At 40.2% G+C, this 27,627-nt stretch overlaps 1 protein-coding gene across 1 annotated transcript in view; it reads right to left on the bottom strand.

Moving 5' to 3' along the window:
• Positions 1–7,604: 7,604 nt before the first annotated feature.
• Positions 7,605–27,627, bottom strand: part of LOC127028948 (nuclear pore complex protein Nup155-like) — a 38,368-nt gene continuing 18,345 nt past the window's right edge. Inside the window, 15 exon segments of the mRNA XM_050914609.1 lie at positions 7,605–7,743; positions 8,992–9,101; positions 9,888–10,024; positions 11,280–11,390; positions 12,333–12,453; positions 12,945–13,062; positions 13,321–13,446; positions 13,985–14,139; positions 14,281–14,385; positions 14,664–14,817; positions 15,244–15,379; positions 22,508–22,646; positions 23,312–23,503; positions 25,333–25,466; positions 27,334–27,428. Coding sequence (XP_050770566.1) covers positions 7,605–7,743; positions 8,992–9,101; positions 9,888–10,024; positions 11,280–11,390; positions 12,333–12,453; positions 12,945–13,062; positions 13,321–13,446; positions 13,985–14,139; positions 14,281–14,385; positions 14,664–14,817; positions 15,244–15,379; positions 22,508–22,646; positions 23,312–23,503; positions 25,333–25,466; positions 27,334–27,428 — 1,972 coding nt within the window.

Raw genomic sequence — 27,627 nt, 5'->3', positions numbered from 1 at the left:
TATGTTTATCATCTAGAAGAAAAATAGCCTCTTTTTCCTATTGAAAGAAAAAAAGAGCATTTCATTTTTTAAAATGTTATTTTCTATGTAAGCCTACAAAATAATGCAGACAGAAATAAAAAATGTTAGGGAAAAATAATTAAAAAAAAAATGTTACAGCTGCAATTACCACATTAACTTCATTCTTTGGCATATTTGCTTTACAGTACAACATCATATCTAGCATCAACCTACACTGATGACAAATTGGGTTCACAGATTTCAAGCTATTAAACTAAATTTACAATCATTATTAAAAAGTTCGTTAAAGTACTTCAACTGAACTACTTGCCAACAAATGCAAGATTAGACACTATTTATCTCATCTTGTAGCGTTTAATTCAATGAGATTTTTGCCAGCGATTTCAACAGGAGGAGGAACGGGCCTTAAATAGTTACCTACTTAAACTCAAATCATATATTAGAAGAGAAGAAAAAAATAAAATTAGTCTCATTTTATCAAAAAAGCTTAAGAAAGCATGTCTTTCAACAGATGCAGCAGGGAATGGGAAAAAAATATTTTTGTTCACGATTTCCAGTAATGTAGTATAAAAAAAAAAAAGGTTATGAAAAACTAGAACCATCAAAATAAGAATATCATGTAAGGGACATGTGTTTCGGAAAAAAAAAAAACCACCAAAAAAACCCAAAAAAACCCCAACCAAAAAACCCCAAAAGCCACCAAACTAAAACAAAACAAAAAACAACCAACCAACAAAACCCCAAAAACACACCAAAGCCAACCAACCAACAAACAACAACAACAAAAAAACCCCCTCCCCATTGTTTATCTGAGCAATTTTGAATCTCTGGTCTCAAGTCAAGAAGACAAAAAAAAGCACCATTTATTTCAATAACTCTTAAGTGTGGTATTTTCAAATCACCTCCTGACTTTGTTGGTTTTTTTTTTTTTTTTTTTACACCCCCTCCCCTGTAAATACAAGTGCAAAGTGTTATATAACTAGAAAAAACCCAATTCTTTGTAGAATTTTATTTAAATAAAAGTTCATTACACTTATCTATCCAATCCAAGAGATACAAGGCCATGGTTTTCTTTTGCTTGATACATGTAGAAATGAGAACATCTAGCTTAATCTCCGTTCTTATTAAACCTCTAGGTAACCATTATAATGAAAACCAAATAGCAGCTTTTTCACATACCTATAGAGAATTTAAAGAGAAAAAAAAAGTTTTTATTATTTGGGGGGGGTGGGGGGTAGAGGATGGGAATCAGGACACAAACCCTTAACTACAGCAGCTTCCTGCTAAACACAAACAGAACCAATGCTTACCTATATTTCCAAACTAAAACAGCTATTTTCATTCACATAGCTCACAGGCTATTTGCAGTTCAGCCGTACAGATTACATGTTTGTTCCAGAAGGAGTTGAGAGAAAGGAGCCACAAGACAAAGTACCTTGCTAGAAGCTCTAATAAGAACGTAGAAAGCGAGGAAAACATACTATAGTCTCCTAAGCGCAAGAGATCAGAAACTCAAGCAAAATACCAGCTGGACTCCTTGGGCACAGAGGGCTGGCTACGTTTCAGACCCGAGTCGACGTAGAGGGAAAGGACAGGAGGAGGGCATCCCAGTCTCGGAGCCACCTCAGGCCGCGGGGTGACAGAACACGGTACACCCCACCACCAAAGGGCACCAGTAACGGCCGCTAGGCTACTGCCTCACGTTTCGGGGGATTTATTCGGAGGACGGCACAGCACCTGAAGCAAGGCAGAGCGCGGGCAAGCCGCTTCCCCCTGCGCGGGGGGGAGGGGGGAACACGGACGGGACAGACTTCCCCCACTCCTCCGGGCACTATCCACGAGAATCCCACCACCACTTTTGCCCGAGTCAGGGCAGAGACGGTCCCTCAGGCTTACGCCAGCCCTCAGGACATAGACAAAGAGAGATCGTGCGTGCCCGAATCGCTGCTCACCACAACCGGCAGAGTCGGGGCACTGATAGGCCGCCACAACACCCGGGAACCCCAGCCCCAATCCCAGCCGGACCTCAGTACCGCCCGGACAGCACTCACTTCGTCACTACACGAGCCGCTGCCACCTGCTGCCGAGTCAACGGCCGGATAGCGCAGTGCGCAGGCGCGAGCCCCGCCCGACGGATTGCCACCGCCCCGGCCGCAAGCTCAGCCCTTACTCCGGCAGCTGTCTTCGGGTCGTCTCCCTGACTAGAGCTCTCGTCATCGCAAGAGTGGATCTCCGTTTGTCTCCCCGAGTCCCCTGGCCGGGCTCAGAGTACGGTTTCCCTCTGCCCCTTTGCTTCTGAACCTGCCAGCTTTGGCAGGAGACCACAGAGACCTGATTAGCACCTCTCCCCAAGGGGGAAAGTCAGACATTATGTACCACATACGGCGGACAATAGGCACCCTGCTGAGGTTGCCATAAGGGAGAATTTGTATCATCATCAGTATTTGGGGTTCGGGGGATGAGTGACAGTAGGAGATACAGCTATAAAAGACCAACACTCCCTATCACGTATAAGAATTTAGGTGAAATACAAGAAGTAGGGTTAGCAGACAGTCACTTTGTATTTCATCACCTTGAAATGCAATTGATTCCCTTAAAGTAGCAATTCCCTCAAACCACTTTAGACCAAGTCCCTTTCTACCTTCCCTTAACCATAATCTTGATTGAGAAGAGTAACATTGGGACATGCAGGTTGAGGGAGGTGATTCTCCCCCTCTACTCTGCTCTCGTGAGACCCCACCTGGAGTACTGCGTTCAGCTCTGAGGCCCCCATTATAAGAAGGACATGGACCTGTTGGAGCGAGTCCAGAGGAGGGCCACAAAGATGATCAGAGGGCTGGAGCACCTCTCCTCTGAAGACAGGCTGAGAGAGTTGGGGTTGTTCAGCCTGGAGAAGAGAAGGCTGCGGGGAGACCTTATTGCGGCCTTCCAGTACCTAAAGGAGGCCTACAAGAAAGCTGGAGAGGGTCTTTTGACAAGGGCATGTAGTGATAGGACAAGGGGTAATGGCTTTAAACTGAAAGAGGGTAGATTTAGATTAGATGTAAGGAAGAAGTTCTTCACTGTGAGGGTGGTGAGGCACTGGAACAGGTTGCCCAGAGAGGTGGTGGATGCCCCCTCCCTGGAAGTGTTCAAGGCCAGGTTGGATGGGGCTTTGAGCAACCTGGTCTAGTGGAAGGTATCCCTGCCCATGGCAGGGGGGTTGGAACTAGATGATCTTTAAGGTCCCTTCCAACCCAAACCATTTTATGATTCTATGTGTCGTGGTTTAACCCCAGCCGGCAACTAAGCACCATGCAGCCGCTCGCTCACTGCCCCCCACCCCTGGGATGGGGGAGAGAATCAGAAAAAAACCTCCTGAGTTGAGATAAAGACAGTTTAATAGGACAGAAAGGAATGAAAAACAATGATAATGATAATAATAATATGACAATAGTAATACTAAAAGAATTAGACTATACAAAGCAAGTGGTGCACAATGCAATTGCTCACCACTCGTTGACCGATGCCCAGTTAGTTCCTGAGCCGCGATCCGCCCCTCCCAGCCAGCTCCCCCAGTTTATATACTGGGCATGATGTCATATGGTATGGAATATCCCTTTGGCCAGTTTGGGTCAGCTGTTCTGGCGGTGTCCCCTCCCAGCTTCTTGTGCCCCTCCAGCCTTCTTGCTGGCTGGGCATGAGAAGCTGAAAAATCCTTGACTTAGTATAAACACTACTTAGTAACAACTAAAAACATCAGTGTGTTATCAACATTATTTTCCTCCTAAATCCAAAACACAGCACTATACCAGCTACTAGGAAGAAAATTAACTCTGTCCTAGCTGAAACCAAGACACTATGACAGAAGAAAAAAAAATTACCAACAAAAGTAATCATCCAATTGTTGATAATTTTGTTAATAATCTACTCACTTGAGAAATGGTTCACATTGGTCAGTTACTTCCTTGTACTTGTCACCGTTTGTTTCACCTACTGCATTAATCCACCCCGCTCCTTTCCTCTGATCTCAGGTTTCCACATTCCTCCAAATTTAAATTGGGAAACAGAACCTACCCTTTCTCCATGAGAGCAGAGCAAGTGCTATGAAAACAAAAGGCAATGTCTATATGTGACGGATGCACTCCTCCTGTTTGAACTAACTGAACTTTGGTCCAGGCAGATGCTCAGCAAGTAGGCCTAACCAAAGTTAATCCTATTGTGTGAAGCTATCAGTGAGAACTTACCACCAAACCCAAAAAATCGGTTTGACTAGAGACTGGGCTGATAAGTGGCTGAAACTGCATGAACACAGCAGAAAATCTGAATACAAATCAACCACTTTACGCTATAAATATCTACAGCCATCAGGGTCTGTTGAGCTCTCCCTCCATAGCAGCTGGCTGCACGGCGGTGATCTCCCCTTGAGTAGGGATGCCTCCCAAGGTTACCCCTCAAGGCTGAGATATCCCTTACATGACACCAGACATCAATGGGTTGGTAAGTGACATTTTTTGCATGCATGTAACATTTAAGATATGTATAGTAAGCTTACGCGATAATCTTTATATCTCATACTAACTTTAAGTGTAGTAAAATATCAGAGTATTTCAAAGTGTATAAAGAGTTACTTTGAAAAACTTGTAATAGTGCTAGAGGCATTTTTACTCTATAAACTGAGAAAAAAAAAAAAGAGCTGAACCTCAAATCTGTGACTTGTGCCTGTTCCCAACTCTTTGGTCATTTCTCTGGATCTGAAAATAGAAATCTATTTATCTAGATTACAGAATGTGGCTCAATACAATATACTTTTGTGCAAATATTAAAATTTAGAAAAAAGTTAAATCCATCAGGCAAGACTTGGGACATCACTTGTATGGGGTATGAACACAACTGAAATAACAAGACTAGGGTAAATGTACATGACATCCTTGGTGTGAAACATAGCTACCAGCAGAAAATAACTTGTAATAGCTAAAGATAGTCTACTTAATATGGAAAGACACAAATCTTTTTCCCAGGACATAAAGTAATTTAAATAATATGTGAGGAAATTTCAACGCTGACAAGAGAAAAGCCAATATTAAGATTTCAACTCTATTTTGATCTAACAAGAGATAAAAACCAATTTATTTTAATTTACATATTACTTCACTGGGTGCATTCTCTGGCTGAAAACCATCAGAATGTACCTGGCAGTTCACAGGGAAAGAAATTTAATGGCTGCACTTTAAAAAAAACTTTAGAGCATAGTAGATAGATCTGGTAGTGTATTGTGTTTGCGTGGCAAGGTTTTGGTATCGGAGGGGCTACAGGGGTGGCTTCTGTAAGAAGATGCCAGAAGCTTCCCCTATGTCCAATAGAGCCAATGCCAGCCGGCTCCAAGACAGACCCGCCGCTGGCCAAGGCCGAGCCAATCAGCAACGGTGGTAGCGCCTCTGGGATAACATATTTAAGGGGGGGAAAAACTGTGCAACAGCAGCAGCAGTGAGAAGAGAGGAGTGAGAATATGTGAGAGGAACAACTCTGCAGACACCAAGGTCAGGGAAGAAGGAGGGGGAGGAGGTGCTGCTCCAGGCACCAGAGCAGAGATTCCCCTGCAGCCCCTGGTGAAGACCATGGTGAGGCAGGCTGTCCCCCTGCAGCCCATGGAGGTTAATGATGGAGCAGATATCCACCTGCAGCCTGTGGAAGACTCCACACTGGAGCAGGTGGATGTGCCCTGAAGGAGGCTGTGACCCTATGGGAAGCCCATGCTAGAGCAGGCTCCTGGCAGGACCTGTGGAGAGAGGAGCCCATGCTGGAGCAGGTTTGCTGGCAGGACTTGTGACCCTGTGGGTGACCCACACTGGAGCAGGCTGTTCCTGAAGGACTGCACGCTGTGGAAGGGACGCACACTGGAGCAGTTCGTGAAGAACTGTAGCCTGTAGGAAGGACTCACATTGGAGAAGTTCATGGAGGACAGTCTCCTGTGGGAGGGACCCCATGCTGGAGCAGGGGAAGAGTGTGAGGAGTCCTCCCCCTGAGGAGGAAGGAGCGGCAGAGATAATGTGTGATGAACTGACCCAAACCCCCATTCCCCATCCCCCTGTGCTGCTCAGGGGAAGGAGGTAGAAAATCAGGAGTGATTTTAAGCCCAGGAAGAAGGGAGGGGTGGGGGGAAGGTCTTTTTAAGATTTGGTTTTATTTCTCATTATCCTACTCTGATTTGACTGGTAACAAATTAATTTTTTTTTTCCCAAAGTCGAGTCTGTTTTGCCCATGATGGTAATTGGTGAGTGATCTCCCTGTCCTTATCTTGACCCACGAGCCTTTCATTATATTTTTCTCTCCCCTGTCCATTTGAGGAGGGGGAGTGATAGAGCGGCTTTGGTGGGCACCTGGCATCCAGCCAGGGTCAACCCACCACAGGTAGTAAAGGCTATAAGTAGATAACTTGCATGTAAATAAATGTCTTAATCCATAATACTTTTTTCTGTTTTTTGAACACCTGTGATATGTGTATCAACTACTCATTCTCCTGGAAAAAAAATACATTAACCTACTCTGTATACCTATATAAAGATATTTGCTTCTTTCCCCCCATTAAAAATCTATCCAAACTCTTTGATCTTTTACTTACATGAAAAAGTTATTTGAGGAAGACTAAAGACCAACGTGAACTGGTAATTTCTTGTGCATGGTATATAGAGTTTATGTTGTTGAATATGTATACAATGCATAGCAGTAAAATAGAGACAAAACAAATTTCTTTGTAGGATGAGATTTTAAAATCTTAGGAAGCATGTATACAGGATGATGTGTAGGCTTTGCTCATTTTAAGGAATATACACAATTTGGTGCTTGTGTGAATGTAATGAAAATAGAAGTTACTTGACTTCTTAACAGATACAACATATTTATTAAAATGGTATAGAGAAAATAATTTGATGGGCTTTAAATATTGTTCTTTCACTTGTAATACAAATTAGGTTGCTAGTTTCTGCAATTTCATCCTAAACATTCTATTTACAGAGGCAGGTTGTGTTTAAAGTGATAGTTATGAAATAATGATTATCTTTGTTATTGAAAGACCTGCCAGTAAACTCATGCACAGTCATGATTGCATCACTACTCCTTGATATGACCACATTTACAACCTGACTCATCTACATGCGCTTTTATCATCTTCTTGCCTTCTGCGGTTGTCATTTCTTGTTTTGATAATTGTAAAACAGTTATCAAGTAGATTTTACATCCTACTTTTCTCCATTACTTTACTTTATGTTAAGTAAAGAAAAATATTTTCCAAATATTTTTAATCCTCAAGGGAAAGATCATACAATGTATTTTATTTCAACAGTATTAAAAAAAGCTTTCTATTGTTAAAAAATTTGGTAGTAGCAAAAGAAACTCAATTTGTCACATTTACATTCTACAATTTGTAGATACCTTTAGAATAGCAGGAATACAGGCCACACAATCAATAACTGGAGCAGGAGATACAACTTTCTCAGAATTTCTTTCTGAGCATTTGTTCTTCCAGAGATTCAGTGCAGACATCTGAACTTTTATTTCATAGTTCATTTTATCTGAGCTAACGATTCTTTTATTATATTAGTCAATCAGTGAAGCTGTTCTAATTTAGCCTGTAGTGATTTAAAATTCCCAACAGTAGTCTGCACCATTAGCGTCGGGCTCATAGACTGAAGTTCAACCAAGTAGCAACTAACAGCATCCAAGCAAACATTTGTGAATCGTCGTCTGTAAAGAAAACAGAATAATAAGCTCCTTTTTGTTTCTGTATATTAGAATTCATCTGAAATAGAAAGTGAGCATTCTTTGAGTTTTAATGGAATAACATATCAGCAAGACATCTGTCAGCTACTTTTAAGTATTTAACTGTTTATTAGAAAAATTGATTTTTGAAAGCTAATGCTTGTGACTGAGACATAATGGGAAAATAAATTAATCATTACTATTTATCTGATATTAAATATAAAAAATAAAACATGATACAGTTAATAGCAAGGTGAAATATTTAGTTAATATTTAGATATTAGATATGAATACAATAAGTTATTAATTTAGATAGCAATTTAAATATCTAACGTGAACATCAAATTACAACAATTTAGATATTAGTATCTAAGTAGATATTAAAATTAGACAACATTCACTTAAATTCTATACAAGTTAAGAGTATTTAAATCAGCTAACCATAAAAGACCAAAAAAGTGAGAAAAAAATAGATGTAAACTCTATATTTGAATGGGGGATATTTGCATGTATATTTTCAACAGAATCAGAAAAACGTATGGTTAGAAAAGTTATCAAGACATTGCCTAGTTCTGCTTGTTGTTTCTGAGACAAGATAGTTCTGACTGAAGTTTGTATAGTCTATTCACAAAAGTTGCCAACACTAGAGATTCCATAATATGCAAGCAACTTCTTTAAGTACATAGCTATTCTTTTAGCTAGAAACTTTTTCTAATATTAAACCTAAATTCTTTCCTGTTGCAGATTAAGCTGAATTTTAGTCTTGGAGAGTGATTCATCACCAACCTCTTAAAAACAATTTGGGAAGATCTATGCCCGTTTAGACTTCTCTTTTCCAGAATACAAGAACTCAGTGCTTCTAGCCTTTCTTCATGAAACATTTCACTGTTTCATTCACAGAACACCTGATTTTCATTTTTCCCCACTTTTCCCAGATTCCCTCAAATTTGTCTGTACTACTCCTTAAAGTACATTGCCAAAATTTACAAAATAATCCTCTCAGTTCCTCATGAATCTTCAGTGAAGTGGAGAAAATTATCTTTATTGAAGTAGTTTATAGGGAGGACCCTACAAGTTTCTACCAACTGGTTTAGAATGAGGAATCTCAGTAACCACTACTTGGAAAGAAATAATAAATTCACCCAAAAGAAAAGAAGAAAAGCTTTGGGGATTGCGGAAGTGCACTGCTTTAGGATATTTCATATATTTTACTGTTTATTAGGATATAGTTGCCTCTCTTACCTCAGAAGTACTCTGCTTGGATCACATACATATCCTGATAATAATACATGAACACACTCTAGAAGGTGTAAAGGCTTTTTCATTCTATTCCAATATGGGTCCTAAAAAAAGATTCCAAAATATTAAGGAGACAAGAAATACATATATGTATAAAAATGGTATCAATATTCCATACCATTTGTATGAGTATACAAATTGCCAGCTGTGGTAATTATTTATTAATTGTAACAAAAATGTAAGAGAAATGGGAATTCTATCTTAATCTATATTAAGTCTATGTTTTGAGTACTATTTTGACTTTTGAGTACTAAAACATACATGAATTTAACTCAGTTTTCCATTGCCTAACAGTCTGTAAAGTAATAGATTTTAGGAAGTTCTGAATTCCTTACACTGTAAGGGATCTGGGTAAAAAGAATCAAGTCAATTCTCTTTGTTTTAATTCAGAAATCCTGTTCTACAAACCAAAAGTTAAAAATATGAATTCTTATTCTTTTTGCCTATTGCATCTAATCTATTATTAGAGAAGATGCAGTAATATAGCAAATTTTAATCATGAATAGGAAACAAATAGAATTAATATATTCAAGATATGCTGTTCCTTCTGCAGCATAACAATTCTAATCCTACTTAATCCTAAATCAACTTTAGGTGATGTAAAACAATTAACAAAATCAAAACAATTTTCCTCATACTTTAGGACTGAAGTTAATAAAATCAACAGGGGAAAAAAAAAAAGCAACATTAAGAACCTTTGAGTAAAAAGGAACAAAAGCTATGAAGTCGATATTTTGATATATCACACCTTACATTATTTTATGTTTCCTGCCAAAGTAAGACCTTGATAGTAGTTGAAAATAAAATTATTTTGTGGCTATTTTCCTTACCCGTGCTTTAAACAACTGGTCATATACTTCAAGCAGCCTTGGCAATGGCACTCCAATTTCTTGCATGGTATATGTTACAAAACCTACATCCCAGTTCAAAGTGCAGACCTGTTGCTCTAGAAACTGCACTAAGAAATCTGGAGGAAAAATATAATGGGGTGTTTAGATTCCAACTTGTTAATGGTAGTCTAGCAAAGAAAGGCATTTGAAAGTGATTTACTAGCTCCAAGTTTGATTTTCTGTCTTCCACACAGTTGGTACCTTTCACCTGTGAAGCAGATGTAAGTTTCCCCCAATCTGCACAGAGGAAAGGATATGCAAAATGTAACTACCTCCAAAGATGGTATTAAGCTATCAGCAATGCATGACAGGGATTACTTACACTAAGCACTTTATTACAGTTCTGCCATGGAACTATGCAGTTAAGAAAAGTTCATTAACTTTCGTTTCATCACAAAAGAACATACTATCATTTCATTTGCCAGAATAGCCAGCTCTATCTGAAACACTACTGCATCTTTATCATGTTTAAGTGTCAGTAACAATATTTTAGTATTGTAAAAGAACATTTAGTGCTGTAACAAGATATTTTCCAGCTTTTTATATAATACCAAGTCATCAGAACATTTGAGCATCTCAAAAGTAGAAAGCAGCTCCAAAAGGATCCAGAAATCTCCTGAACTGTTTTTAGAATCTGCCCCTGCAGATAGCAGTAGATACTTCAAAAGACAACAAATAAATGTGGTTGCCTAAAATCTTATTATATGTATAAATACACATTTTTACTTTGTACTTTGATACAAACAAACTTTACTACTTTCTAAAATGCGATCTGCACAGCCATCCAAAAGTAACTGTTGCTGCCTTCTAAGCTTCATTCAGGGTGAAAACCTGTAAATTCTGGTTAAATCCCTAGATAAATTCTAGGAAAAACTGCACCTGTAAAAACTGTAATGGTTTTGTAAACATACAATTATACTGCATTTACAAGATTAGAGGCAATAGGAATTCTATTTCTACTTTTTGTCTAACCTCCCTCCCCTTGGTCCCTTGTCAAAGTCACTGTAATAACGAGCAAATATCACAACGCTTTTTTTCTTAATTTTGTGGACAAAACTGAAAAGCACCACCCAGCTACCCTCAAGATCAACTCCATCACTACTGATGGTTGAAATAATTTGTTGCTTCAGCTACAGCAAAAAATTTCACAAATAACTACAGTAATTATGTATCACAAGCATTGGAGAAAATAAAATTATCAATATTCTTTCCTTTTAGAGTTTAGAGAGAGACATTTCCTAGGTTAAAATCTTTTTTAAGAGGCTAAAAAGAAAGCTGAGACTCATTCATGTAATGCGTATGTTTATTCACTATGCAGGCTAAACCACTTGCCTAAAGGAAAGTAACGAGGCGTGCCAGCACATATCTTTCCAAGCAATACCATCTTCAGACTAAGTGCTTGCATTCTGTCAGCGGGGCTCAGAGACACACTATTGGTCAACTCTGAAAGAGAAAAGAAATAATTTAGAGAGAACTTCAGGGAAAAAAGTTCCACATTTATTCACAACTACACTGAGGTACTTAAATTTACTACTAACACATTAAAATCTTATGCTATTGTCAGTGCAAAGTCAGCACATGGAAGTGAAAATACAGCTTTCTGGTGTGTATGCACATATAATTCACAGATTTTTGTTTCCTTGAAGTTCCATGCAAATCTACTTAAAAAAAGCAACCACCAAAACCAACACAAAAAACACTACCACATAGCTTTTCCCCTCAAATCACTGTCAATGTTGTTTGCACAATGGCAACCTCGAGCACAAAATCCAAGGGGAAAAAAAAAACCAAACAGGAAGAGAGAGTGAATTACCCACTTATGGTAAAGGTTGAGGCAGATTATCACAGCTGAGTGGCTAGGCTTGCAGAGCTGTGCCCACTACTCTGCTTCTCTATAAATGGACAAAAACCTTAAGCTTCCACTCCTATCAACATTATAAAAATGCTGAACTCCCTGAAGATTCTTTAATCTTTGTCACAATAGATTTAACATTTTTATTAGAATTTCCTAATACTGAAACCTTAAGACAAAATTTCACAAGCATTCTGAAGTCCATATATAATGGCGTCTAAGAACGAGAAGGAATGAAAATGACTTCTTAAATGTTATCTGGAACATGATTATTCAAGCCATACATGCAATATGCTCCAACATATATGTAAAAAATATTACTTTTCTGTCCTTTAGGCACACAAACCAAAGGTAATAACATTAATGAATTACTAGTAAACTACACTTACCAAATATATTACAGAATATTCCAGAAAATATGCATCTCACCTGGACAGCATATCAGTAGCAGCACATAATCAGTCTTAAAAGCTTTAATTGTACCATTTTCCTATAGTTCTAGCTTGTACTGTTCCTAGTCCATTAAGACCTACCTTTCTCAATGATTTCTTGCCAAAGAGTTTGCACCAAGATAGGATCAGAATGACCCGCACAATGTATAATTGCAAGCTTACACTCTGAAAGCTTAAAAGGGTCAGCAAATTCTCCATACAGCTGAAAGAAAAATAATCAGGTTTTACATTTCAAGTAGGATAAAAAGGAAATTTTTAAAATCAGCTTTTATTTATTTTGTATGGTAGACATTAGACTAGTAAAGATACAACTTAAGTAACTGTGTCAAAGACGAAATGAAAATTATTTTTATTTACTACATTTAGTTTTACCTCTTAAATACAATCCCCAATTTTATATGAAGTTATAATTAATACCGTTAATTTTCTAACATGACGCTCCCAATAAATCAAGAAATCTAAGAGGCTTAACAAAGAAGATAAACACATGAAAGAAATTAAAGTACTAAAAATTGAAGGAATATCAAAGTACAGAAAAAGACAGTCTAGGGTAACACAGACATTCTGAGACCAGGAATGCCAAACTGTCTATCTATTACTTTTCCTAGTCAACATAAGATCATTCTTTGCAAAGCACCCCCCACCCCCCCAACGTGATAAATTGACATTTAATACGGACAAATTTCTAACCACCTTGGTTATATCCATCAGCTCAGCATCAAGCTGGGAGATTGTGTCTTGCACTGAAGACTGATGGGAATACTGCCACTGTAATGTTTCTTGTATTTGAAGCTGGATCCTTGCAACCTTGTTAAAAAAAAAAGAAAAAAATAATCAAGATTGGATTAATTTAATCAAAGCTTAAGAATACACCCAGAATTAACTTTAACTTATTTAAATGTAGAAATGTTACTGTCTTACACCTCAGAGTCTCCTATCAACTGCATAACTTTGCCATGTTGTGAAGAAAGCACAGAAAACTTTCTACAGAATCGGTAATAAAAATATCATGTGCCAATGAGACAAAGTGAAATAATACATTTACAGTGTAGCTTAGATTAATATTGTTATTTTCTCTTCTAGTTCATGTAGGAATTCACCATCTGCAGCTATAGAGGATACGGCAGTGGAACTTTTGGCACTCAAAATGGCACGTGCAATGTATTCAAGACGCTGCTGAAGAGAAATTTCTGTGCTGCAAAACAAATATTCAAAGTGTAAAATGGGTACTTAGTATAATTATTTGAGGGTTAGTTATATTCTAACTAGACCCTGGGAATTAGCATGTGACTTCTCCTGATTTTACTAAATCATGCAGGAGATTACCCAACCATGTAAACCCCTTCTTTGTGCAGGCTCAGTTTTAGTGTACTTCTTAATCCACTGGCTCCACGGTTACACTATCACATTATAAAGTTCTGTGTAAGAAATGACCACTTAATATATGGTACTTACAACAGGAAATACATTGCAAGCTAATGAATAATACATAAAATAAATATTTCATTTTTTCCCAATAATGCCCTGGATTAAAAGCTAACATATTCCATTAATTTAAAATTTTTTTAGCAAATGTCCTTGGGCATTGGCCTTTTCTTGTCCTTTGCCTTTTCTTAAAATACCTAAATTAGGTATTTTAAAATACCTGTTAGGTATTTTAAGAAAACCTGTTAGGTTTTGATTTTATTTTTCAATTACCTCAATATATGCAATAGATCACACATAATCCATACCTATGCAGGTCAGCCAACTTAGCCAAGACTCTGGCTGCATTACTAAAATTTCTGTTCTTTTCAAAGAATCTCCAAAGTAAATCCATATAACGGACTTTGTTTTGGTCAATCTTGGTCATCCGCACAAGGTAGGGTTCCAAAAAGGGGGCAGTCACCTGCAAAGGTCATAAAGATAACATTTACGTTCTTGCTCTCTCCTCTTTTTTAAAGCATCAGCATTATTACTGATAATACTGATACTTCCAGCCCAGTGGAACCATCCAACAAATTATTTCCTTGAATAGAGATGAGCTCACCTGTAACAGTTTGTCAGCCAAGTCAACTTGTATCAACCAGTTATAAAGTGCAATACTAAAGAGTTCATCTGTTGAATGCTGAGCCAGCTTTAGCATTTGTTCAAACTAAGGGAAGAAAAGGCCAAAGCTGCTATTCCAGAAGTGGTTACATTACATCAAGCACTATGTATGCATGCAACAATATTTAGGTTCATATGTTATTTGCATATCATCATTTTTTATGAACACTCTGTACATAAAGAAGCCAATTCATGACAAATCTTGATGTTTATCTACTTCACTAAACTGTTCCTTTTTTTTTTTTTAAATAATAAATTCTACACCCCTTCAAATCACACTATTTCTGGAGTGCAGTCATGTTTTTTTTTTTGCAAGTTTCTTACATGGTGTCCTGCTTCTTCGTTGCTTAGCATGTTGGGGTCAGATGACAGCACCGGAGGACCTGGCTTTTTGGGTACACTGGGAGACTGAGGAGCAGCTTTACTTTGATTCACTAACTCTTGAAGGGTGTCAGTGATACACTTGTAGCTGTTCAGTCTGTAAATAGAGCAAAAGAAAATAAAAGCCTCACAATTTTCATTGCAACTATCTATGAAATGCTCTTCTCAAATGTTGTTATTGTATGCCTTTGTAAACATAATTACTAAAATGAAAAAAAAGTCATAGATTATTGTCAGCTAGTTGCCACAATCTAGTTTGTTCTCAATCATCTAACAAATATTTCTGTAATGTTCAGATCACAGTTTTCTGCATATATCAGTTTACCCTCTGTTCCAAATTAAGTTGGTGCTGTATTAATGATAATCAAGGAAATCATGTTGGGCAAAAACATCTATATTCTGTCCCTTATTCTAAAATGCTTGTTTGTCATTACCCTCCATACCTTCCCCAAAAGAGCTACTTTTCCAGTCACTTGAAATAAAGCACCCCATATAATGGTAACAAGGTATCCTGAAAACTTGCCTCTCTTGAAAAGCTTGGAGTCCAACAACATCCTCTTCTGGTTCTCCATTTTTATAGAAATGAAGGCCAAGACCTTGGGGATCTTTCTTCTCAGCAGTTGTAAGAGAGAGTTCTACTACTCCCTCATAGAAACGCACTAGGAAAAAAAGAGCACCGTTCATTATTATATTAAATCTACGACAAAATGGTAAGTGACATCAAACACTTCTCATTTTAGCAAGCAAGAAAAAAAAAACCCTTATTCACTCTGGTCTGGACCTTATAAAGGTTTATGTCTGTACTTCACCTGTGGGATTATATGTAAGTTTGAAGTTACATATTTGTAGAACAGAGGCTGAAGTCTTGACTGTTACAACAGTTATATCTACATTTAAATTATGTACTAGCTTCCACTGCACAAAACAGGATTCAGAACCATCTTTCAAACAACGTTTGGTATAAAACCTCACCTGCAGAAGTACAGTCATTTACCCTCTGCTTACATACAGCCCAAAAGTTTTGCTAAAAACACTTTTACCACATATATGAAACAAATGGACAATGCAATGTGAAATAAGTGGATGGGAATATTTTTAAACAGAAGTGGTGGTTTTTTTCATTTGTTGGTGAAATCTAGAAAGGCTTTAAACAAGAACAGGTTGATGTATATTACTTCTAAGAGTTATTAAGAAACTGTTTATGACAAGACCTCTGTGCCCAGCAAGATCATGGAGTGAATCCTCCTGGAAACTATACTAAGGCACATGGAAAACAGAGAGGTGATTGGTGACAGCCAACATGGCTTCACTAAGGGCAAATTGTGCCTGACAAATTTGGTGGCCTTCTATGACGGGGTTACAGCATTGGTGGATAAGGGAAGAGCAACTGACATCATCTACCTGGACTTGCGCAAAGCATTTGATACTGTCCCGCACAACATCCTTGTCTCTAAAATGGAGAGACATGGATTTGACAGGTGGACCACTCAGTGGATAAGGAATTGGCTGGATGGTCGCACTCAAAGTGTTGTGGTCAATGGCTCGATGTCTGGGTGGAGACCAGTGACGAGTGGCATTCCTCAGGGGTCGATATTGGGACCGGTGCTGTTTAGCATCTTTGTCGGCGACACGGACAGTGGGATTGAGTGCACACTCAGCAAGTTTGCCGACGACACCAAGCTGAGTGATGCAGTCGACACACTGGAGAGAAGGGATGGCGTCCAGAGGGACCTTGACAGGCTTGAGGAGTGGGCCTGCGTGAACCTCATGAATTCAACAAGGCCAAGTACAAGGTCCTGCACACGGGTCAGGGCAATCCCAAACATGGATACAATCTGGGCGATGAGTGCATTGAGAGCAGCCCTGTGGAGAAGGACTTGGGGGTATTGGTGGATGAGAAGCTCAACATGACCCGGCAATGTGCGTTTGCAGCCCAGAAAGCCAATTGTACCCTGGGCTGCATCAAAAGAAGCATGACCAGCAGGTCAAGGGAGGTGATTGTTCCCCTCTATTCCACTCTTGTGAGACCCCACCTGGAGTACTGTGTTCAGCTCTGGGGCCCCCAACATAAGAAGGACATGGACCTGTTGGAGCGAGTCCAGAGGAGGGCCACGAAGATGATTAGAGGGCTGGAGCATCTCTCCTATGAGGACAGGCTGAAGAGAGTTGGGGTTGTTTAGCCTGGAGAAGAGAAGGCTCCAGGGAGACCTTATAGCAGCCTTCCAGTAACTAAAGGGGGCTGTCCTGGTTTCGGCTGGGACAGAGTTAACTCTCTTCTTAGTAGCTGGTACAGTGCTGGGTTTTGGATTTAGTGTGAGAATGATGTTGATAACACTCCGATGTTTTAGTTGTTGCTAAGTAGCGCTTATCTTAAGCCAAGGACTTTTCAGCTTCCCATGCTCTGCCAGCAAGCAGGTGTGCAAGAAGCTGGGAGGGAGCAGAGCCGGGGCAGCTGACCTGAACTAGCCAAAGGGGTATTCCATACCATGGAACATCATTCCCAGTATATAAACGGGGGGGAGTTGGCTGGGAGGTGCGGATCACAGCTTGGGAACTAACTGGGCATCAGTCAGCAGGTGGTGAGCAATTGCATTGTGCATCACTGGTTTTTTTCTTCCCCCCCCTTTCTTTTTTTGTTGTATTCCTTTTCATTACTATTATTATTATATTTCATTATTACTATTGTTAGTATTATATTTTACTTTAGTTATTAAACTGTTCTTATCTCAACCCATGAGTTTTACTTTTTTTTTTCCTTTGCTTTCCTCCTCCTCACCCCACTGGGAGGGGGAGGGGGAAACGGCTGCGTGGTGCTGAGTTGCTGACTGGGGTTAAACCATGACAGCCCTTTTTGGTGCCCAACGTGGGGCACGAAGGGTTGAGATAATGACGGATCTGATCAGAGTGTGTTAAAACAAACTTGTTATAAGTATTCATTGTATTGGTTTGATAGTTACTGGTTACAATGTGGGTTCGTTTGCTCTCAAGGTTGGTGTTGTGGTTCTTGAAGTTGCATTATGTAATGCCCTACTTGCAGTATATGCTCCCTGTTGTGCTGTTTATCATCTGTGGGAACCAGGCTAGAGTTATCATGTTGTTGTTGTTGTTTGTAACACTGGCTTATGATATGATAGAAGTGCAGGCCGTGAAACTAATCGGGTGTTTGTACTCGGCATTGTTGTCACCTCTGTACTTCGGGAGCTGCCTATGGGAGACTATTAATAATTGTACCTTTTACCTTTTCTCCTCTGGGAGCCAATCTATGGAGGAGACATCTCCGTACTTCGGGTGCTATCTCCTAGAGAATATTAATAATTGCACTTTCTACCTTTTCTCCTCGGGGAGCCAACCTATTGGGGAGACATCTTCCCACATCTTCCCTTTCTCTGCCAGGTTAATTGCAATAGCATTGAAGGAGTTTGTAAATTTTGAATATCCTTGGGATGTTGAACTCAGCATGGTCCTATTGCTAGGAACCAGCCTGTTCCTGAATGTGATTCAGATCTTGTCTAGGGTTAAACAACTATTTAAAAATACCACCCAGAGACCAACTCCCACGACTGCAGCTACTCCAACCCTGGTGACAGGCACTGTAGCTACTCAGACTCCGTCGACAGGCACTGTGGCTACTCAAACCCCAGCGACAAGCAGCGCGGCTACTCAAACCCTGGCAACAGGCGCTGCAGCTACTCTAATTCCCGCAACAAGCACTGCGGCTACTCAAACCACGACAACAGGTGCTGCGGCTACTCCAGTCCCCACAACTGTGGCTACTCAAACCCCAGCAATAAGCACTGTAGCTACTCAGACTCCGGCGACAGGCACCGTGGCTACTCAAACCTTGGTGACGGATGATGCAGCTGAACCAGAGAACCAACCGGTGCCAATATCAATCGCCCCTATACAGAAGAAGAAATATACAAAAAAATCAGTTCGCTTAGCGAAGGATGAAGGTGAAGCAGGGTCATCACGAGAACAGGAGGAAGAGGCAGAACCAGAGATAATCACCCGATCCCTATCCCCGAGTGAGCTGCGAGATATGCAAAAAGACTTCAGCCGTCATCCAGGCGAGCACATTATCACCTGGCTGCTCCGATGCTGGGATAATGGGGCAAGTAGCTTGGAATTAGAGGGTAAGGAAGCCAAGCAGCTGGGATCCCTTTCTAGGGAAGGGGGCATTGAGAAGGCAATTGGAAAAAAGAGACAAGCCCTCAGCCTCTGGAGGCGACTTCTGTCAGGTGTGAGGGAAAGGTACCCCTTCAAGGAAGATGTTATATGTCACCCAGGCAAGTGGACCACCATGGAGAAAGGTATCCAGTACCTGAGGGAATTAGCCATGCGGGAGATGGTTTATTATGACCCAGACGATGGGCAGTTACCCACAGATCCAGATGAAGTCCAATGTGCACGACCCATGTGGTGGAAGTTTGTACGAAGCGCACCGTCGTCGTATGCCAATGCATTGGCAGTAATGGACTGGAAAGACGAGGAGGGACCAACAGTAGATGAATTGGCTCGCCGACTTTGGCAATACGAAGAAAGTCTCACTTCCTCCCTCATCGCGGCTGTGGAGAAACTGCCAGACACGCTAGCCGAGAAATGGTCCCAAGAGTTCCAGCGATTTGAGGATAAGTTTGGCCGCCCACCTGTACGGACCAATATCTCAGCTATTAGGAGAAGGTATTCTTCTGGGCAAGAGAGAAGAGAGAGAAGGTATATACCACGGGGTATTCCTGTGGTCTTACCTGCTTGACCACGGAGAGGATATGAGGAAGTGGGATGGAAAACCTACCTCGGTCCTAGATGCATGGGTATGTGAATTGCAAGGAGAAACAACCACAAATGAGGGTTCTTCCAGGAAAATTGCTGCTTCAGCCTCCAGTGAGCACTGCGAGCGGTGTGGCAGACAGAGTGGAAGGGCTGATCTTACTCCTGATTCTATGAGAAGGAATTCTAATCCATTTTTACAGAAAGTGAGTGGAGAATCCTATGACCAGTACTAGAGGGGCCCTGCCTCCAGCCAGGCGGAGGAGAGGGACAACCTGGTTTATTGGACTGTGTGGATTCGATGGCCTGGCACATCAGATGCACAGGAGTATAAAGCCCTAGTAGACACCGGTGCACAGTGTACTCTAATGCCATCAAGCTATAAAGGGGTAGAACCCATCTGTATTCCTGGGGTGACAGGGGGATCCCAACAGCTAACTGTATTGGAGGCTGAAGTGAGCCTAACTGGGAATGAGTGGCAGAAACACCCCATTGTGACTGGCCCAGAGGCCCCATGCATCCTTGGCATAGACTATCTCAGGAGGGGGTATTTCAAGGACCCAAAGGGGTACTGGTGGGCCTTTGGTATAGCTGCCTTGGAGACAGAGGGAATTGAACAGTTGTCCACCTTGCCCGGTCTCTCTGAGGACCCTTCGGTTGTGGGGTTGCTGAGGGTCGAAGAACAACAGGTGCCAATCGCTACCACAAGGGTGCACTGGCGGCAATATCGCACCAACCGAGACTCCCTGATTCCCATCCATAAGCTGATTCATCGACTGGAGAGCCAAGGAGTGATCAGCAGGACTCGCTCACCCTTTAACAGCCCCATATGGCCAGTGCGAAAGTCTAATGGAGAATGGAGACTAACAGTAGGCTATCATGACCTGAATGAAGTCACGCCACCGCTGAGTGCTGCTGTGCCAGACATGCTAGAACTTCAATATGAACTGGAGTCAAAAGCAGCCAAGTGGTACGCCACAAGTGATATCGCTAATGCATTTTTCTCAATCCCTTTGGCAGCCGAGTGCCGGCCACAGTTTGCTTTCACTTGGAGGGGCGTCCAGTACACCTGGAATCGACTGTTCCAGGGGTGGAAACACAGCCCCACCATTTGCCATGGACTGATCCAGACTGCACTGGAAAAAGGTGGAGCTCCAGAACACCTGCAATACATGGATGACATCATCGTATGGGGCAACACAGCAGAAGAAGTTTTTGAGAAAGGGGAGAAAATAATCCAAATCCTTCTGAAAGCCGGTTTTGCCATAAAACAGAGTAAGGTGAAGGGACCCACACAGGAGATTCAGTTTTTAGGAATAAAATGGCAAGACGGACGTCGTCACATCCCAATGGATGTGATCAACAAAATAGCAGCTATGTCTCCACCAACTAGTAAACAGGAAACACAAGCTAGCTATCTTAGGGGTTGTGGGTTTTTGGAGAATGCATATTCCAAATTATAGTCTGATTGTAAGCCCTCTCTATCAAGTGACCTGGAAGAGGAATGATTTTAAATGGGGCCCTGAGCAACAACAAGCCTTTGAACAGATTAAAGGGGAGATAGTTCATGCAGTAGCCCTTGGGCCAGTCCGGGCAGGACCAGATGTGAAAAATGTGCTCTACACCGCAGCCGGGGAGAATGGCCCTACCTGGAGTCTCTGGCAGAAAGCACCTGGGGAGACCCGAGGTTGACCTCTAGGGTTTTGAAGTCGGGGATACAGAGGATCTGAGGCCCGCTATACTCCAACTGAAAAGGAGATATTAGCAGCATATGAAGGAGTTCAAGCTGCTTCAGAAGTGGTTGGTACTGAAACACAGCTCCTCTTAGCACCCCGACTGCCGGTGCTGGGCTGGATGTTCAAAGGGAGGGTCCCTTCTACACATCATGCAACTGATGCCACATGGAGTAAGTGGGTTGCACTGATCACACAATGGAGTCGAATAGGAAACCCCAGTCACCCAGGAATTCTGGAAGTGATCACGGACTGGCCAGAAGGCAAAGATTTTGGAATATCGCCAGAGGAGGAGGTGACTCGTGCTGAAGAGGCCCCACTGTATAATAAACTGCCAGAAAATGAGAGGCAATATGCCCTGTTCACTGATGGGTCCTGTCGCATTGTAGGAAAGCATCGGAGGTGGAAGGCGGCTGTATGGAGTCCTATACGACAAGTTGCAGAAACTGCAGAAGGAGAAGGTGAATCGAGTCAGTTTGCAGAGGTGAAAGCCATCCAGCTGGCTTTAGACATTGCTGAACGAGAAAAATGGCCAATACTTTATCTCTATATTGGAACGTCATGCCCAGTATATAAACAGGGGGGAGTGGGCCGGGAGGGGCAGATCGTGGCTCGGGCATCGGTCAGCGGGTGGTGAGCAATTGCATTGTGCATCACTTGTCTTTCCTTGGGTGTTATTTTTCTTTTTTTGTTGTATTCCTTTTCATTACAACTATTATTCTTAGTTAGTAGTGTATTTTATTTTTACTTTAGTTATTAAACTGTTCTTATCTCAGCCCACAAGTTTTACTTTTTTTTCTTTCCTCCTCCCCACCCCACTGGGAGCGGGGAGGGGGAAGCAGCTGCATGGTGCTTAGTTGCTGGCTGGGGTTAATCCACAACAGGGGCCTACAAGAAAGCCGGAGAGGGACTTTTTACAAGGGCATGTAGTGATAGGACAAGGGGTAATGGCTTTAAACTGAAAGAGGGTAGATTTAGATTAGATGTAAGGAAGAAGTTCTTCACTGTGAGGGTGGTGAGGCACTGGAACAGGTTGCCCAGAGAGGTGGTGGATGCCCCCTCCCTGGAAGTGTTCAAGGCCAGGTTGGATGGGGCTCTGAGCAACCTGGTCTAGTGGAAGGTGTCCCTGCCCATGGCAGGGGGGTTGGAACCAGATGATCTTTAAGGTCCCTTCCAACCCAAACCATTCTGTGATCGCTAGAGAATGAGTTGGAAGTTAGTAAACAAAAAAAGAAGATGGCATGAAAGAAAGTATTTAGCAGAACACGATCAGTGATCGCCTCTTACCTTGCCTATATTGCGCACAAACATTAGCAAGGTCTACTTGATTGCTGATCTTTTGGTACTCTTTTAGTGAATCTCTTAGCATCTTCTCTTTTTCCAGTTTGCTTTGAGCCTGTCGAGACCGCTGAAGCAGTTCATTTGCCTACAGACAAATGATGGGAAAATGGAAATTATTCACATGAACACATCATGAACAGATCATAGATACTGTTGTGAGTTAATGAGTTGTTATGCCAAACTTCAAAGCTGAAACAGTAGAAACATCATCATCATCTCAAAAACACCCTCTCATCACTTGATAACAGTAATTTCCAGGAGAAAGACTGTACAACTGCAGTAAAGAGAAGGGCTGAAGACTTGAACAACCAATTGGTTCCCCATTCTCCCCATAGCAGTTACTTTTGCCAAATTTATTTGAAGAGCTTCAAAGAGAGAATTTTTTGAACATAATTATCTTCCTACAAATTCCATGGCAACAGGCAGAAAACAAGATACTATGGTGAGGAAAGACTAGAGTAAGAACACATTTTATCGACATCAAGAAGAAAGACTGTTTTATTAGACATCACATTGGAGGTAGAGCCCCTATGAACACTACAATTAACTGCAAATGCTTCAAACCAGAGCTCGCATAATTTTCAGCATTAATCAACTACAAGACACAAATATGCAGATGACCTGCCTTCATTAGTTCTTGTGCTCCTGAAACTACTTCAGCATAATGATTTACAAGCTGCCCAAGTTATCTCATTTGAACATGTTGTAAAGTTGTGTTTTGGTGCTGTAAAAATCTGGAAGTGTCCTTACCTTGGAACACACAGCATCATCAGTGCTATAAAGAAGAGGACAGATATCTTGCAAATGGGCACTGATGCCATCCACAGCAGCGTTATCTCTGATATAACAGTTTATGAGAGAAGCAATGAGTGCTCCAGTCAACTCTCTGTCTCTAATTACCAAGTCTTTGAAAGCAGTAATCTTTAGATGCTCTTGAAGTTCCTGAAGATAGACAGAATTTCATTAGTTTACCAAAGTTTATACTTTATTCTGCTTAGAAATATCAAAATGTTACAGCAGCAAAATTAACTGTTTCCAGTAAATAAAAATACAAAACTCCAATGACTGAAGTGCATAGCATAGAAATACATTATTTTAAATACACGTTATATAGCAAAATGGAAAATACTAGAGAAGAAAGCCCCGTCAATGAAGACACTAGACCCTTGGATGCCAAAGGACAGTGAGAACTGTATACGACTTCTCCTGCTATCTTCACTATGTGTCGCTTTTGTTTCAGTTCTCTGTGAGTAAGAATGGAATTAGCAGTTCCCCCCTACTTCACAGGGCACTGTCAGAATGCACACACTATAAAATGAGTATGTCACAGTTTTTAATAATGGGAAACATCTGAGTACCGTCATAGATGAAAACAATGACAGATGCAGAAAAAGGGGGAAATTTAAAAAGTTTGAGGTCTGTACTCTTTCTGCTTTTTTAATATTAAGTTACACTGAAGGTTATTAATTTTTTTAATTATTAGGAACATTTGCTCACATAGAGTTGCCAATAGTGTCTATGTAGTGTTTATGGATGACCACTAACAGCATGAAAATACTGTTACAAAAAACTCTAAAACTACCGAAGACAGAGGAAAAGGTTCTATTTGTTAAACGATTAGTTAACGCCTTGTCCAACACAAGAGAAAAGCTGCCTGTGTTAGAAATCGTGCTAACTCCCCAAAGCAATGGTGTGAAGAGCTCCAACTTTTGTGCATTTGTAAAGTTTAAAAATTGTTCTTTTTAATGACAAAGAATACAACTTCTCAAATAATCTATTCTCCTATCAAGTGCTAGGACAAAATGCCTAATATTCAAATTAATAGCTTCTCCAAGGGCTGGATGCAAATTCAAAATTAGCAAAGGGTACACAGCAGTAGCACCCATAGTAAGTTTTGTTCCTTACAAACAAGGAGAGGTTGAAAGAACTGGGATTGTTTAGCCTGGAGAAGAGAAGGCTCGGGGGCCGTTGTGTGTGGGATCTTACTAATATTCATGGGGGGGTATAAAGAAGACAGAGCCAGACTTTTCTCAGTGGTGCCCAGTGCCAGGACACGACGCAATGGCCAAAAGCTGAAACACGGGAAATTACATTTGAATGTAAGAAAAATCCTTTTTACTATAAAGGTGGTTGAACACTGGAACAGGTTGCCCAGAGAAGTTGTGGATTCTCCATCCCTGGAGATATTAAAAACCTTACTGGACATGGTCCTGGGCAACCTGCTCTAGCTGACCCTGCTTTGAGCAGGGAGGACGGATAATCTCCAGAGGTCTCTTCCAACTTCAGCTGTTCTGTGATTCTGCAATACATTCTAGACCCTTGCTTATGCAAAAGTGCAAGGGTTTGAAGTCTCTACAACCCTATTGCTCTCCACTGTTAAACCTTTACCAGCAGTAAGGCAAAGAGTGAATTCCTCTAGGCTGGACAACATTGGTCCATTCTTTTTAGAACACATTTTGCAGAATGTGGTTAAGGTGAAAACATAGTTGTTTATAAAACCAGACTCATTATTAACTGTCAGTAAAAGTAAAATTGTACTATTGTTAGTGACACTTCCAATTTGCTAAAATTGGGAGATGAGATCAATACTACATGTTAGTCTCTTAAACACTTGCAACCTGAATTTAAAAAAAAAAAAAAAATCTATATGTGGTTTAAAATTCATAATATGCTTCTCAATGAATTAAAAACCCCTTTGGGAATATCTAAGTAGCAAAAGAAATTCAGACGTTAAATATGAACAAATTAGAATTATATGATTCAGATCGTACCTTCTGAAGCTCACCTACAACAACATTGAATTGGTGCTCACACAGCAATTTCCATAAAGCCAATGCCTGGCAGGTTTTGCGAACAAGCTGCTGGATGCCTTGAAGTGAGGTCTTCTCAGTTAGCTGTGCCTCAGCTGAAAAAGCAAAGAGACTGTCAAGTAAATATGTTCTACATGGTTCAAATTAGTATGTCAATTTTTAAGGTTTTACAATAACAAGTTCCTTAAATTTCTAATTTTTTTTCTTCTCCATTCTTCATTAATGCTGTCTAGCTCTCTTTGGAGGAAAGTGCCATGTTAACATTTCCCCCAAACAAATACCGTCTGTTCACATTTATTTCAAACTATGCAACACAGGAGGAGTCCTTTCTGAAAAAGGAGTATGGCTTCATGTGAGTGCACAGAATTTACATAATCAGTCTTAAATTTTAACTTGATTTTTTCCCCCAGAAATAGTTATTATAAATATATTTATCATTTATATTAAATAAACAAAAATAAACACATACATATTCCCTTCTTGTTTGATTATCTGTATTTGCTTTTAGAAAGAACAATTATAATTACATCTTTGGTCAACACTGTCTACAATGTCTTTAAAGCTCAGGCTTCAAAGGAACAACAACTACACTGAAAACTAGCAACATTTAAATCTGGTAAGATGTATTATATTCACCGAAAGAATATAATGGACATGCTTATTACCTGGGTGGAACATAATCGCAACAATTTATGTCTTTACTTTTGAGTGCTTACATTTCAGAAATAAGGCAGCAATAACTATATTGTGTCATTTAGCAATCCAAAAGGATTTATTGGCTTTGGAATGCATGAAAATGAAAAATAAAATGATTAAATGTCTACCAAATTCTACATAATGACTTTTTTTTTTCCTTTCTTTCTTAAATTTACATTCACACTATTGGAAGTGAGCAGTACAGAAAAAGAAGAAATGAAAAAACAGGATTATACCCACACAGACCAAAATCATCTTTAATTCTGTATACACATCAGCAACACTTCCCAACTTGCCTGCAAGTGCTGGGCAAAAGCTACACTAAAGGAGAACATGAGCTGTGTGACAGGACTCTGATTTCTAAACAAAGTTTTGTAGACATTTCAGTGATTGGAACTTTGGCAACTTGCATTACAGTATTTGGACAACATACTAACTTGTCTCACAAATGAATTGCTTAACAATTGCTATCCTGAAAATATAAATGGGTATGCAGCTACTAAGTATTGTAACGAAGAGATGAAACAATCTTCTGAAATATGAAGAACATTAGGAACAAAAAAAGAACTCTAGTTTTGTATTTCAAAATTATTTGGATGTGGAAAATAGGATAAAGAGGACACGTATCTACACAGAATTGTAACTTAATTCTTTGTATGAGAGAGAAGTTTAAAAGTGTTTTAAAGTTCAAGCACTTATATTTTAGCTTAATAAATTGAGAGATATAACTTGTGTTTTGCAGTGGCTCAAGACCACTAAATGTTATTGTGCTGAAATCCAGATTCTCTTCACAGAGATGTATTCTCCTTTGTGGACTGCTTTAATTAGTTGCAATATTAAAGCTTACAGTATCAAACTGAAAGGTAACATCTGCAGTGTGTAACAAACAAAGTCTCTTGCCACAGTCAACCTAAAGACTGGAATGTTCCTCTATTTAGATTTGATTTTTCATTCTGGGTATATACTTCATCTCTAGTACAGTCATATGTAAATGAATTCTTCACATCAACGTCACTGCAGAAGCACTACTCCTGATGGAATGTTATGATATGGTATGAAAGCAAAAGCAAGGTGCTAGCAAAGTTAGTTTCCAGACTACAGTGCTCTTTCTGAAGAACTTATTACTGGGTATGGCATATTGATAAATGTCAAATTTGTATGGAAAAAAAAGGCATTTTTATTCAGGGTTTTTAACAGGAAAAGTGAGAAATTCAACATCCAGATGCACCATTCCCTGATACTTCCTGTTCAAAAGTAATTGCATACCATATTTCCTTTGGAGTTCTTGTTGGACTTGTTGAGAACTTCCACCATCAGGTCGCATGAAACCCAGGAGTCTCTGTTGCAGATTAGCTGGTGTGCTGAAACTGCAATTCCAAAATAAAGAGAGATGCTAATAGGATTACAAATACTGAATCTTTTAAAGATTAAATTTAACAACTCATTTTTGGCATCTGAATAGTTGAAGCTGGAGACCATACATACGCTTCAACTCAATGAACACAGATATGCACCAGATGATAGTTTTTCAAGAGCTGGACATTAAACATCACTAGTAAA

The sequence above is a fragment of the Gymnogyps californianus genome, unplaced genomic scaffold, assembly GCF_018139145.2.
Source record: "Gymnogyps californianus isolate 813 unplaced genomic scaffold, ASM1813914v2 HiC_scaffold_50, whole genome shotgun sequence".
In the NCBI taxonomy this organism is placed as follows: domain Eukaryota; kingdom Metazoa; phylum Chordata; class Aves; order Accipitriformes; family Cathartidae; genus Gymnogyps; species Gymnogyps californianus.
The sequence above is the reverse complement of the archived record's forward strand: the minus strand, read 5'-3'. Positions and strand labels throughout refer to the sequence as shown.